This window comes from Capricornis sumatraensis, chromosome 8 (assembly GCF_032405125.1).
Source record: "Capricornis sumatraensis isolate serow.1 chromosome 8, serow.2, whole genome shotgun sequence".
NCBI lineage: Eukaryota > Metazoa > Chordata > Mammalia > Artiodactyla > Bovidae > Capricornis > Capricornis sumatraensis.
In genome coordinates this window covers 105,104,175-105,116,301 of record NC_091076.1, presented here as the reverse complement: position 1 = coordinate 105,116,301, position 12,127 = coordinate 105,104,175, and the positions used below count along the sequence as shown (strand labels likewise).

The 12,127-nt window shown below is 57.2% G+C and overlaps 2 protein-coding genes across 2 annotated transcripts; both read left to right on the top strand.

The window, feature by feature from the left end:
• The first annotated feature begins 3,889 nt into the window (after nucleotides 1-3,889).
• On the top strand, nucleotides 3,890-6,395 carry GALR2 (galanin receptor 2). The gene is made up of 3 exons (XM_068977519.1): nucleotides 3,890-4,257; nucleotides 5,599-6,204; nucleotides 6,287-6,395. The coding sequence occupies exons 1-3, from the start codon at nucleotides 3,890-3,892 to the stop codon at nucleotides 6,393-6,395; spliced, it is 1,083 nt and encodes a 360-aa protein (XP_068833620.1).
• Nucleotides 6,396-7,678: 1,283 nt separating this feature from the next.
• Nucleotides 7,679-11,211, top strand: ZACN (zinc activated ion channel). The gene is made up of 9 exons (XM_068979141.1): nucleotides 7,679-7,772; nucleotides 7,851-7,975; nucleotides 8,120-8,164; nucleotides 8,309-8,415; nucleotides 8,656-8,825; nucleotides 9,615-9,739; nucleotides 9,853-10,060; nucleotides 10,224-10,388; nucleotides 11,021-11,211. Exons 1-9 carry the CDS (start codon nucleotides 7,679-7,681, stop codon nucleotides 11,209-11,211), a joined length of 1,230 nt encoding a protein of 409 aa, XP_068835242.1.
• Nucleotides 11,212-12,127: the final 916 nt, after the last annotated feature.

The following is a 12,127-nucleotide window of genomic DNA, read 5'->3' as shown; positions in this document are numbered from 1 at the left end:
GTCCAGTGGTTAGGACTCTACACTTTCACTGCCAAGAGCGTGGGTTCAATCCTTGGTCGGAGAACTAAAGATCCCACAAGCCATACAATATGGCCAAAGTTTTTTTTTTTTTTTAATTAAATAATAAATTATCAGTTCAGTCGCTCAGTCGTGTCCGACTCTGCGACCCCATGGACTGAAGCATGCCAGGCCTCCCTGTCCATCACCAACTCCCGGAGCTTACTCAAACTCATGTCCATCGAGTCGGTGATGCCATGCATCAGTCTCATCCTCTGTCATCCCCTTCTCCTCCTGCTTTCAGTCTTTCCCAGCATCAGGGTCTTTTCCAGTTCTTCGCATCAGGTGGCCAAAGTATTGGAGCTTCAGCTTCAGCATCAGTCCTTCCAATGAATATTCAGGACTGATTTCCTTTAGGATGGACTGGTTGGATCTCCTTGCAGTCCAAGGGACTCTCAAGAGTCTTCTCCAACACCACAGTTCAAAAGCATCAATTCTTTGGCACTCAGCTTTCTTTATAGTCCAACTCTCACATCCATACATGACTACTGGAAAAACCATAGCTTTGACTAGACAGACCTTTGTCAGCAAAGTAAAAAAATAAATAATAATTTTTTTAAAAAAAGTCAGTCTGGGACTTCCCTGGCAGTCCAGTGGTTAAGACTCTGAACTTCCTGCCCTGAACCAGCAGCGGGCACTGGTTCAATCATCTCTGGTTAGGGAAGTGAGATCCTACATAGCCAGTGGGAAAAAAAGGGACACAAAAAAGAGTCTCCTAAATGTCTATCAACAAATGAATTGGATAAACAAAATGTAATTATTACACAGTGGGACACTATTTGGCCATAAAAAGGAATGAAGTACTGATACAGATGAATCTTGAAAACATTAGGCTAAGTGAAAGAAGTTATACACAAAAGGTCACATGTGTGATTTCATTCATATAAAGTGTCTGGAACAGGTAAAGCTATAGATTCAAGTGGGGAAGAGGAGCTCGAGGAAAGTTCAGGGCTAGTGTAGGAGCACTTATCAAGAAAAGCAAATGCTCTTCCAGAAACTCCAACCTGTAATTAACTGACAGCAAGAACCTTTTAGAGCTTCCCTAAAGGCTCAAGTGGTAAAGAATCTGTCTGGAAAGCACAAGACTCAAGAGACTTGGGTTCAGTCCCTGGGTAGGGAAGAGCCCCTGGGAGAGAAAATGGCCTGGAAAATCCCATGGGTGGCTGGAAAAGAGACTGTATACATAGTGACAGAAAGAATGGTGGGCTAGGGTTGAGGTGATTTCTTTTGGCAGGAGTAAAAATGTCCCAAGATTGATTGTGGTATTTGCACAACTTAGTGACTATACTAAAAAGCAAATAAACACTGTATATGAGTAAATTCCACGGTGTGTGAATTCTATTTCAATAAAGCCTTTTTTTTTTTTTTTAAGGCAGATCAATGTTGGTCCTCTAGTCAAAACTGCCATGGCTTCTCTTTTTACTCAGACTAGAAGCCCTCCTCACAAAGGAAAAGATCCTGCACGCTATCCCTCGCATGTTCTCTCCTACCAATCTCCTTGTTCATTCAACTGAAGCCATACCCCCTCCTTGGTTAGGGACACAGACACACTCCTGCTTTAGGGCCTTTGCACTGGCTGTTCTATCTGGAATTCAAGTTCCTTAGATATCAGCTAGGCTAACCCCCTCTCCTCATCCAAGTCTTTGCTTAAATGTTACCTTCTTAATGAGGTCTGCTTGACCACCCCATTTTCAATTGCACCATCATCACCACTCCAATACTCCTAGTCCCCTCACTCTATAATTTACTTTTCCTGCAAGTATTTACCAACTGATTAATAACTTGAGTTACATTTATTGTCTCTCTCCCCTGCTAGAAAGGAAGCTCACGAAGGGCCTTGATCTTTGTAGATCTCACTGGTAAATCCCGAAGACCCAGAACAGTGCCCGGAAATGAGTAGGTGCTCTATAAATGTGTATTGAATAAATGAATGGCAAGCATCTCAGAAAAATGAACGGTTATTATCTTCCTAATCCATGAATAAGTAGGCAGGACAGAGGTGTAAATAAGGTTTTCTTACCGAGAGGAGCAAGCAGCTGGGCTCCTGAGGCTGAGGTTCTGGGTGAGGGGAAGTGGAAAAAGGAAGTTTTTGACTAGGACCCCAGGACCAGGATTGGAGAAGGAAATGGCAACCCACTCCAGTAGTCTTGCCTGGAAAATCCAACAGCTAGAGGAGCCTGGTGGGCTACAGTCCATGGGTCACAAAAGATGAGACACGAGTTAGTGACTGAACAACAAGGAACAGGGCAAGGAAAGGTGAAGCAGAGGTTAAGGTACAGAAGGTGGTGAAGTTCAAACCCAATTTTAAAGTTATATAGAAACAGTCATGATTCCAGGTCACAAACTTTTGATGCTTAGTATGTCAACATCTATCTGAGGGGCTTCCCTGATAGCTCAGTTGGTAAATCATCTGCCTGCAATGCAGGAGACCTGGGTTCAATTCCTGGGTCGGGAAGATCCCCTGGAGAAGGAAATGGCAACCCACTCCAGTATTCTTGCCTGGAGAATCCCATGGACAGAGGAGCCTGGCAGGCTACAGTCCATGGGGTCACAAAGGGTCAGACACGACTTTGCGGCTAAACCACCACCATGTCAACATCATAAATAAATATTTAAGTGTTTTTACAACCTAAACATCTTCCTGGCTATCTCAGAAAATGCTGCTGATGCATATCAATAACTCTGCTGTGGCGTGTTTGTTTAGCTTGGCTGTGCCCCTCTTGGATGTGGCATGCAGGATCTGAGTTCCGTGACCCTGGCCGCCTGCACTGGTGTGGAATCTTAACTACAGGAGCACTGGAGAAGTCTCAGTTCTGCTGTTCGTGTTTCCTTTTTATTTTCCCTTGTTGGATATCTGGATAGAGTAAGGAAAAAGAGAAGAGTTTGATTCATTCAGATTCTACCAACTGGCCTCAGGTCTCACACACACATCTCCCATTCTCATCAGAGCCCTCTAGAAGGTGTTATTAGCCATATTGTAATACTGAGGAAACGGAGGCAGGGAGCTGGGAACCGAGCCTGACACACAGGAGATGCTCAGTCAACTTTTACTGGACTGAACTGGAGTGGGAAACGCTCAGTGCGGGAGAGAAGGGAACGAAATCCTTCCACCTTTCCACCTTTCCCTCGTCCTGTGGTTCCTGGGGAACACAGGTCCCTCGTCTGTTCCCTGGGGTTCCTGTGAGGCGCGATGCTCCTGGGAATTAAAAGCGGGAAGAGGCGTGGAGCACGCGGCAATGGCATGCCACGCCGGGAAAACTGCAGCCCCCCGCCCAATCCGCCCCCACTCCTCGTCACCCCCACCTCCACACTTTAGGGGGCACCTGGAACTCTCTGGAGGACGCCTCCCAGCCTGCCCCGGAAGGTCCGGCGCGCCCGCCAGCCTGCAGAGAAGCACAGAGGCGCGCCCACAGGTCCCGGCGGTCGGTCCCTCCGGCGTCTGCCCTGGAGGTCGGTTCGTTGCACAGCTCCGCACAGCTCGCAGCCTGAGGCTGGAGCGCGCCGACGAAGCCGGAGGGCCAGGAAGCAGGAACGCACTCGGCCCCCGACCCCGGGGTGGGCTGCTTGTGCCTTGGCCAGGGCGCGCCGGGGCCCCTGGGCAGCCCTTCCCCCGGCGCGGTCGCCCGCCAGCGGGATCAGCCCCCCCCTCGGCGGCTCGCTCCTCCCCTTCATTCCCGCGCACCCCCTGCTCCTGCCCCAGCCACGGAGATCACTCCGCTCGCAGCTCCGCGGAGTCGCGCCGGGCGCTGCAGCGGCTGGAGCCCCCAGAGCTGCGCGCTCGCCAGGACCCAGACGGCTGCCGGAGCCCAGGCAGCCCCGGGGCAGCGACACCATGAATGGTTCGGGTGGCCTGGACATCGAGGACACGGGTGAGGCGGGAGGCGGGGGCAGCTGGCAGCCTGAGGCGGTCATCGTGCCCACACTCTTTGCGCTCATCTTCCTCGTGGGCACCGTAGGCAACGCACTGGTGCTGGCCGTGCTGCTTCGCGGTGGCCAGGCGGTCAGCACGACCAACCTGTTCATCCTCAACCTGGGCGTGGCCGACCTGTGTTTCATCGTGTGCTGCGTGCCCTTCCAAGCCACCATCTACACCCTGGACGACTGGGTGTTCGGATCGCTGCTTTGCAAGGCGGTGCACTTCCTCATCTTCCTCACCATGCACGCCAGCAGCTTCACGCTGGCCGCAGTCTCCCTGGACCGGTGAGCTGGCGTCCCAGGGGGTCGCGCACGCAGGCTGGAGCTGAGGAAGGGGGCTGGACTTGAGGGTCAAGGAGAGATGTGCAGAGAGGAGAGAGAGAAGGCTAGGAAGGAAGGGGCACCAGGAGGGAGTGAAAGACAAGCAGGTGTGTCGGAGGAAAATGAGGAAGAAGAATGGGGGACCTTGGTGTCCCTCTGTTAGGTGCCTCCTCACTCAGGGCCTCAGCTCTTCAGCCCTTCGGTGTCTGATAAAGCCTTTCCAGGTTCGAAGAGTTTTCCCATGCTGAGTTTCATCTGAGGGTCAAGGCCCCTTGGCAGGCTGGGACAGGAAGGAATGCTGTGCCCAGTTTACAGACCAAACTGGGTTTATAAGCGATTCGCTGAGTGGCCTATCCTATAATCCCGTGCCTGAAGCCAGCGCTCTGTCTCCTCTCGTCAAGCCCAGGCACCTCCACTTCGGTGGCCTCCAAACCACAGTTTGCTTGGCACAGTTTACTCTGGCTCTGACTGCAGAATCTGGGTCCTCTGTGAGGGCCCACGCCAAACTCCAAGCAAGCGCGCCCCAGGGGCCCTAGGTTGGTCCCAACCTACCCCACCCCACCCCACCCCACCTCTGCGCCCTACCAACAGGCCTGGAGTCAAGGGCAGGAGAGGAGTGGGCCCAACGGTCCCCCTGAATGCTGAAGCTTGGAAGGACACCGGGATGATTCCTGGGGCAGGAATCCTGGTCTGACTGCTACCTCCCTGGCCCCCTCCGTCCTCATGTTCCTTCCCTGGACAGGCAAGGAGGTCAAGGAGGCAAGCCACATTCCCCATGCACCAAGCCCCCCGCCCCCAGTTCCACTGAGCACTAAGTGTGTCAGTTCCAATAGGCTAGTGGGACCCAGTTCCGGCAGGCTAGGCTAGCGTCGAGTGCTCTAAGAAATCCCCTCTGTACCTTGCCTGAGGTGTCTCCAGGCTGTTTCTTAGAGCCTCAACGCGCCTGAGTCCTACCTCTGGGGCAACATCACTGGTGAGTAATCACAGCCTGCCAGAGCCCCGAAGCCGGTTTAATCTTGGGGGTGCCAGCCCGGGTGGAGTCTGACAGTGGTCGTAGTCTCAGAAAGAACAAATGAGTAGCCTTTCCTGCTCCCGAGTCCCGCCCCACGGGTGGGCGCAGCTGAGGGTGTCCGGGATGGGATGGGATGGGATGCTCGGTGTCGCCCTCTGGGGCTTGTGCGGCGTTACGCTGCGCTAGAGAACTTCCCGGACGGTGAGTGTGGGACTCGAGGTGGAGGGGTCCGGCCCGGCTCCCGCGAATCCTGCTGGCTCATCCGACGTCTCGCTTTCTGGCCTGACCCGCAGGTATCTGGCCATCCGCTATCCACTGCACTCCCGCGAGCTGCGCACGCCTCGCAACGCGATGGCGGCCATCGGTCTCGTCTGGGGGCTCTCGCTGCTCTTCTCCGGGCCGTACCTGAGTTACTATCGCCAGTCCCGGTTAGCCAACCTGACCGTATGCCACCCGGCGTGGAGCGCGCCGCGCCGCCGCGCCATGGACCTCTGCACCTTCGTCGTCAGCTATCTGCTGCCGGTCCTGGTGCTCGGCCTGACCTACGCGCGCACCTTGCGCTACCTCTGGCGCGCCGTCGACCCGGCGGCCGCCGGCTCGGGCGCCCGGCGCGCCAAGCGTAAGGTGACACGCATGATCATCGTCGTGGCCGCGCTCTTCTGCCTCTGCTGGATGCCTCACCACGCGCTGATCCTCTGCGTGTGGTTCGGCCGCTTCCCTCTTACGCGCGCCACTTACGCGCTACGCATCCTCTCGCACTTGGTCTCCTATGCCAACTCCTGCGTCAACCCCATCGTCTACGCTCTCATCTCCAAGCACTTCCGCAAGGGTTTCCGAGAGATCTGCGCCGGCCTGCTGCGCCGCGCCCCGCGCAGAGCCTCAGGCCGCGTGTGCGTCGCGCCCCGGGGCCCCCATGGCAGCAGCGTGCTGGAGCGCGAGTCCACTGACCTGACGCACGTGAGTGAGGCCGCCGGGCACTCTGCCCCTGTGCCGGCGCCTCTCCGCAGCCAGTCATCCAGCCACGTCCCGGACCTGTGCTGGAGGGACCCAAAGGCCCCCCAAAGGCATCTTGACAGTTAACTTGACCTGAGGGCACTTAGGGGGTATGCTTGGGTATTGAAAGATTGGAGCCAGAGGTTGCGGGATCGTGGAGGGAATTTCATTTGTTAATAAAACGCGCAAACTATTCCATGTGCTGTGGCGCGCTGTCTCTGCCTGTCTCAGGGGCCCCAGGCTCCGCGGTGAGAAGCCTCTGGGACCTCCCGGGGAGCTCTGGATGGATGAGTACAAGAGAGGGGCCTGCACCGAAGGCAGCAGAGTTAAAATCCACCTAGAAATCCCTAATGGATACTGAGGAGCGTGTGGAGACCTAAGGCTCTTTCCACGTGGCCATCTGGACGCCCCAGGCATATGTAGATCGAGAAAACAGCAGCTGCCAGTGAGCAGCACACAAGCTGTCAGAGCACACTGGATAAGTCAGCTGATGACACACTTGTCAGACCAGGACACTGTCTGTGTTCCCATTAGCGTTTGCGCACAGGCGTGTGGCTGGTCCTCGCCTGTTGCCAGCTCCCCGAGGCTCTATGGAGTCACACGAACCAGACCAGCGCCTAACCACCTTCAGCCCTTGTTTCCTTCCCTCCCTGCAGCTGTCTGGGATCTGGTCTCCAGGGCAGGTTTATCCTTAGGTTAGGAAAGTCACCCCCACAGCCATCGGTCCTGCTTCAGGGTGCACAGAGGTATTTCTAAGGCACTGCTGGCCTGGGGCAGCCTGAGAATCCTGAGGAGAGCAGAAAGACCTCAGGGGCTTTGGTCAGAAGCGAGCCTCTAGCTGTTCCAGGTTTGCGCCACTTCTGGAGTCCTTGAGCCAAGGCCTTTGACATGAAATTAGTTGTTTGAGGAGAGGCAGGGAAACCCTCAAGGGTGTGCCACCTTCACATGGCTGGGCACAGAACACTGTGGTAAGGGTTTGGGAGCTTAGCCAAGCAGGTGCCTGCTGTGGAAACACAGGTTGGACCTGCCCAGATTGGAAGGACCTTGTCAGGGAAAGGTGTGTGTGTGTTTAGGCAGGGGTCCCATGCTTGTCTCGTCTGCTTGGCGAGTCTTGAATGTGAAAACTGGTTCCAGGTGGTGGAAATGGAGCAGCGGCCTGAAAGCCTGGGTAGATGCAAGTTGGGCGGGGCTGGGTCCTGAGCTTTGTCTTTCGGTGTTTGCAGAACCTGGGGTGCAGGTGTGCCAAGTCTGAGGCTCCAGGGTTGGTGCACAGAACAGCTGCCTCCAACCGACTGCCCAGTCCCCCAGAGAAGTGACTGAAATACAGGTTGTAGCCTAGGCGCTGCTGCTCCATCCAGTCCCTCCGCATAGCCTCTCAAGATGGTCCTGCGGCTCCTGCTCCATCTCACCTTCCTCGGGCTTGGAACCACTCAGCCTTTGGCTCAGCAGCAGGGCTTTAGCGCGCCGGCATTTGGTAGGTAGAGAGCATAAGGCCTTGAGCGTTGGGATTTGGGTCCCAAGGCACAGGGTGACCTCGACCTCCACCCTTCAGACTGGCCATCCTTCTCCAACCTCAACTCACCCCAGGAGGTTCCGGATCCCATCCAGATTCCAAACAACGGAAGCAAGCCCCTGGTGGTGGATGTGCAGGTGTTTGTGTCCAATGTGTTTAACGTGGTGAGTGTCCTGAGGGCCCGGGAGCCCAAGTGCTGAGCTGGAGATGGAACAGGGCTCAGCCTCGTGAACACGGGGGTCTCCTGCCTTCCTGCCACAGCGCCCACCCCCGAGGTGACACACTGTCCTCCCCTCCCCCCACCGCAGGACATCCTTCGGTACACGGTGTCCTCCACATTGCTGCTTCGGCTGGTGAGCATCCATGGTGGGTGGAGGCTGAGGAGGGGAGAGACCCCTTGAGTCCAGCACAGAAGTACTGGCCTTTGTCAACCTGCTAAGCCCAGGGGCACATATACACGGAGAGTGGGAGCCTTAGTAGCACCCTTGTGTCCCCAGTCCTGGCTGAACACACGCCTGGCCTTGAATTCAACTGGGCACCAGCAGAACCCAATCATGCTGCCCTGGGACGTGCTCTGGATGCCGAGACTCACTGTTCGGGAGGCGTAAGTGAGGCGGGGTTTGTTTTCCCTGGCACAGGCCAGGCGCAGCCTTCTCTACTCATCTGGAGCTGGGAGGTCCTCTTACTGAATATCCCCCTCCTGGTGGCGCCGCCAGACCACTGACACGACTCCTGTGCACTGTGGTGCCCCAGCTTCCAGAACCTCGAGGGCAGTGCACAGCAGCTGGGAACATGCTGGGGTCCCCCCTCCTCCCCCTTCTGAGGGGTGCCTGTCCCTCTGCAGCCTCTGGGTGAACTGGCAGGACAAGAACCCGCAGGCCCGCGTAGACGGGGACGGCCACATCGAGTTCTACCTGGCCCTCACCACGGAGACCAACTGCGACTTTGAGCTCTTCCACTTCCCTAGGGACCAGAGTGACTGCCACCTCACCTTCTTCGCTTTCAGCAACACCGGTGCTGACAGGACAGGCGATGGGGGATGAGGGGAGAGGGGAGGGGAAGCCTCCGGCCCCCAGCAAACACCTGACCTGGGGGACCGGGCCTGTGTTCACACCCGTCCACCCCCTGGCTTAGGGGAGCTGGGCACGCTTCTTTCACTCCGTACGTCCTACTCAAATAGCGGCCACATCTCCTGGTCCTCCCCTGCTGTAGGCTGTGGGCCCCTCCAGCCTTCTTCTCTCACCCCCAGAGCAACAGTTCTGGGCCAACAGCCAGGGCTGAACTGCCCACTTGTGTCCAGCCCAGAGGCGCAGGCTGCTGCAGCCTCACTCCTGAAAACATCCTGAAGGTGTAGCCACCCACTGATTATCCCACAAACCCAGCATGTGATGTTCAACTCGGCAGAGTAGTCCCACCTTCCCTTCCATCCCTCCCCTCTGGGAAATACCACAGCTGCCGCCCCACGAATCCTAGTATTTCAGGTGTGAGATGATATACCAGTGAGTGAGTTTGTGACCATGTCCCCCGCCCCTCTGTGAAGTGGTGCAAAGTGCGTTTATTTTTACAATGAAAATTCATTTTATGAATCTGAGATGGCCCTTCCTCTAAGTGGAGAAAACTTGGGGTATTGCAAAATCAGTTTGGAAAGCCCTTGGACAGACCAGCTTCCAAGTCTGCCCCCAGCAACCATCAGAGGGCTCCATCATCCCCGGGCTCCAGTCCATCCCTCCCCCTACTGCCAAGAAAGATGCAGGCACAGGGTATTTCTTTCTGAGTTCACCATTCTCACCCCTACCCCTTCAGTGAGGGAGCTGGAGTTCCAGGTCCACGCGGTGAACGAGATTGTGAGTGTCAAGAGGGAGTTCGTGGTTCAGGATCTGAAAACCGAAATCCCATCCCAGCACCTGGTACCCTGCTTCCAGGTGACGGTGAGTTGGGAGGTGGCTACTGAGGGCTGAGGGGGGCGTTGGGGATGCACAGTCAGAGGCCATGACCTCACCCTTCTATGCCCACTCCCTGGAACACCCTGTCTTCCTTCCAGTTGCGCCTGCAGAACACAGCGCTAAAGGCCATCTTAACGCTCCTGGTCCCTGGGGAGGCGCTGCTGTTAGCTGACCTGTGCGGGGGACTGCTGCCCCTCCACACTGAGCGCATCGCCTACAAGGTGACCCTGCTTCTGAGCTACCTCGTCTTCCACTCCTCCCTGATACAGGCCCTGCCCAGCTCCTCCTCCTGCAACCCCCTGCTAGGTAAGGCCCTGCCCTCACCCGGCCTGGGGCCGGGCTGCTCTGTGCTGGGCCTGTCTCACTCCGCCTCTGCCTGCTGTCACCGGAGCCAGGGTGCCTCTGCTCAGGTCCCGGGGCCCACGAGGCCAGGCCTGGCTCCTGACCGCTCTTCTCCACCCCTCTCCAGTTTACTACTTCACCATCCTGCTGCTGCTGCTCTTTGTCAGCACCACCGAGACTGTGCTGTTGACCGGGCTCCTGGCCCGGGGCAACCTCAGGGCAGAGGACAGCCCCATTCCAGCGCTGAATGGGGAGCAGCACAACCGCGGGAAGCCAGGGCCTAACCCTGAAGGTGGGCAGGGGCTGGGGCCCCTTCCTGGGGGGGTGGAGGAGGAGGCCTAGGGGCAGAGCTGGCAGACTGGGGCTGCAAGTCACCGGGCTCCTTAGAGGTTCCTGCACCCATCTCGGCCGGCTCTGCTGCCCGGACTCCACCATGGCTGCGCTCACAAGCAGCAGGTCTGGAGCAGGGAGCAGAATCAGCCTCCCTAAGGCCCAGTGACTTCAGACTCTCTAGGCTTCCCAGGTGGCACTAGGGATATAGAGCCCATCTGCCAATGCAGGAGACTTAAGAGACATGGGTTCAATCCCTGGGTTGGGAAGGCCCCCTGGAGGAGAGTATGGCAACCCACTCCAGTATTCTTGCCCGGAGAATCCCGTGGAAAGAGGAGCCTGGCAGGCTACAGTCCACGGGGTCACAAAGAGTCAGACACGACTGAAGTGACTTAGCACAGGATAACCCTGTGCCTTGCACAGCCTCTCTCAGGGGGCATTTCTTCAACTCACGATGAACTAGAAGGGGCCAGACCCGAATGTTCCTTAGCTGTGAATGTGATGAAGGGGGGCAGACTAGCACCCTCTGGGGCTCACCCTTGTGCACACGCAGAGCGTGCAGTCTGTCTTCTTTCACTCTTCCTGCCCACACAGAAGCCCCTGGAGCACGGAAGGGGTCCCGAAGGAGCTGGGCGGAGGCTGCTGACCACATCTTCTTCCATGTGTATGTGGTAGGGGTGGCATGTAGCCAGATCATCTTCATTGTGCTCTGGATGTGGGCGACATGCAAGTCGGAACCCGCCCCTGGAGCGGCCGCACCCCACGGTGGGCAGCCCAGGCTGTAATGGGCAAGGCCCAGGGCTGCAGACCTGGGGGGCGAGGGCTGTGACGGGGCCTCTGGAGGGGGAGGGAGGTGGACTCTCTTCCCTCAGCCTGGAGGACCCCCGGCCACCCCAAGCTCTCCTTCTTGTTAGCACGTAAGCAAGGAGTGTGGAATAAACACATCACCCCAGGGCAAGGGCGCCTCTGGGGTCTGTCTCTGTCACGCTCCGCTGTTCACTTTTGTTGGAGTAGGTGGGGCCCCATCTCACGTCCCTGAGCCCCGCTCTGCTCCAGACTGTCTCACCACTGTCCGCTGGTCCCCTCGTCCCCACACACTGCCTAACTGCTCCTTCGGCAACCGCTGCCACTTAGCCCCGGGCCAGGAGCACTGGAGCCCCCGAGACAGGCCCGGGATGGTCAGGATCCCTCCTGTGAGCTCCAGCCGAGTGCTCAGAGGGCAGGGAGGGCACTTCTACTCCAGCCACCGGGCGCACCTTAGGGACAGAACCCCCCAGGCAGCAGGACTGTGGGAATGGGGCAGGCATTCTCTGCACTGAGTCTGAGAGCAGTCCAGCCTCCTTGCTTTTCTGCAGGGCCTGGGGCTGCAGTGTGGCCTGCTCCTCTGAGCCTGAACCTCAGGCCTGGGCTGAAGGGCATTCACCACCCCAGTCCCGAGCTGGCCTGGAGGCAGGGCTACTCAGCCCTCCTCCTCCCGTCCCGCAAGGCAGCTGTGGGCACAGACCTCTGTCTCCCTTCTCTGTCCTTCTCATCTTGAAGCCATCCTGTGGCTGCTGCAGGCTGTGGTCAGGGTGACAAACCCCAAGGCTCTGGGAGAGAGCTGCTTGGGTAGGGAATGGGGGCTGCGAGAGGAAGGGCAGACCAGGACTCGAGGACTCGGGGGCAGGGCTCCTGGCTGGGTGGCAGAGCAATGCCCCTGTC

Bases quoted from the DNA above. Each gene is read 5' to 3' on its own strand.
- GALR2 (XM_068977519.1), top strand. From the start codon at position 3,890: ATGAATGGTTCGGGTGGCCTGGACATCGAGGACACGGGTGAGGCGGGA. The intron at 4,258-5,598 runs GTGAGCTGGCGT...CCTGACCCGCAG, and splicing joins GCCGCAGTCTCCCTGGACCG to GTATCTGGCCATCCGCTATC. The intron at 6,205-6,286 runs GCCCCGGGGCCC...GCCGGGCACTCT, and splicing joins TCAGGCCGCGTGTGCGTCGC to GCCCCTGTGCCGGCGCCTCT.
- ZACN (XM_068979141.1), top strand. From the start codon at position 7,679: ATGGTCCTGCGGCTCCTGCTCCATCTCACCTTCCTCGGGCTTGGAACC. The intron at 8,416-8,655 runs GTAAGTGAGGCG...GTCCCTCTGCAG, and splicing joins AGACTCACTGTTCGGGAGGC to CCTCTGGGTGAACTGGCAGG. The intron at 10,389-11,020 runs GTGGGCAGGGGC...CTGCCCACACAG, and splicing joins GCCAGGGCCTAACCCTGAAG to AAGCCCCTGGAGCACGGAAG.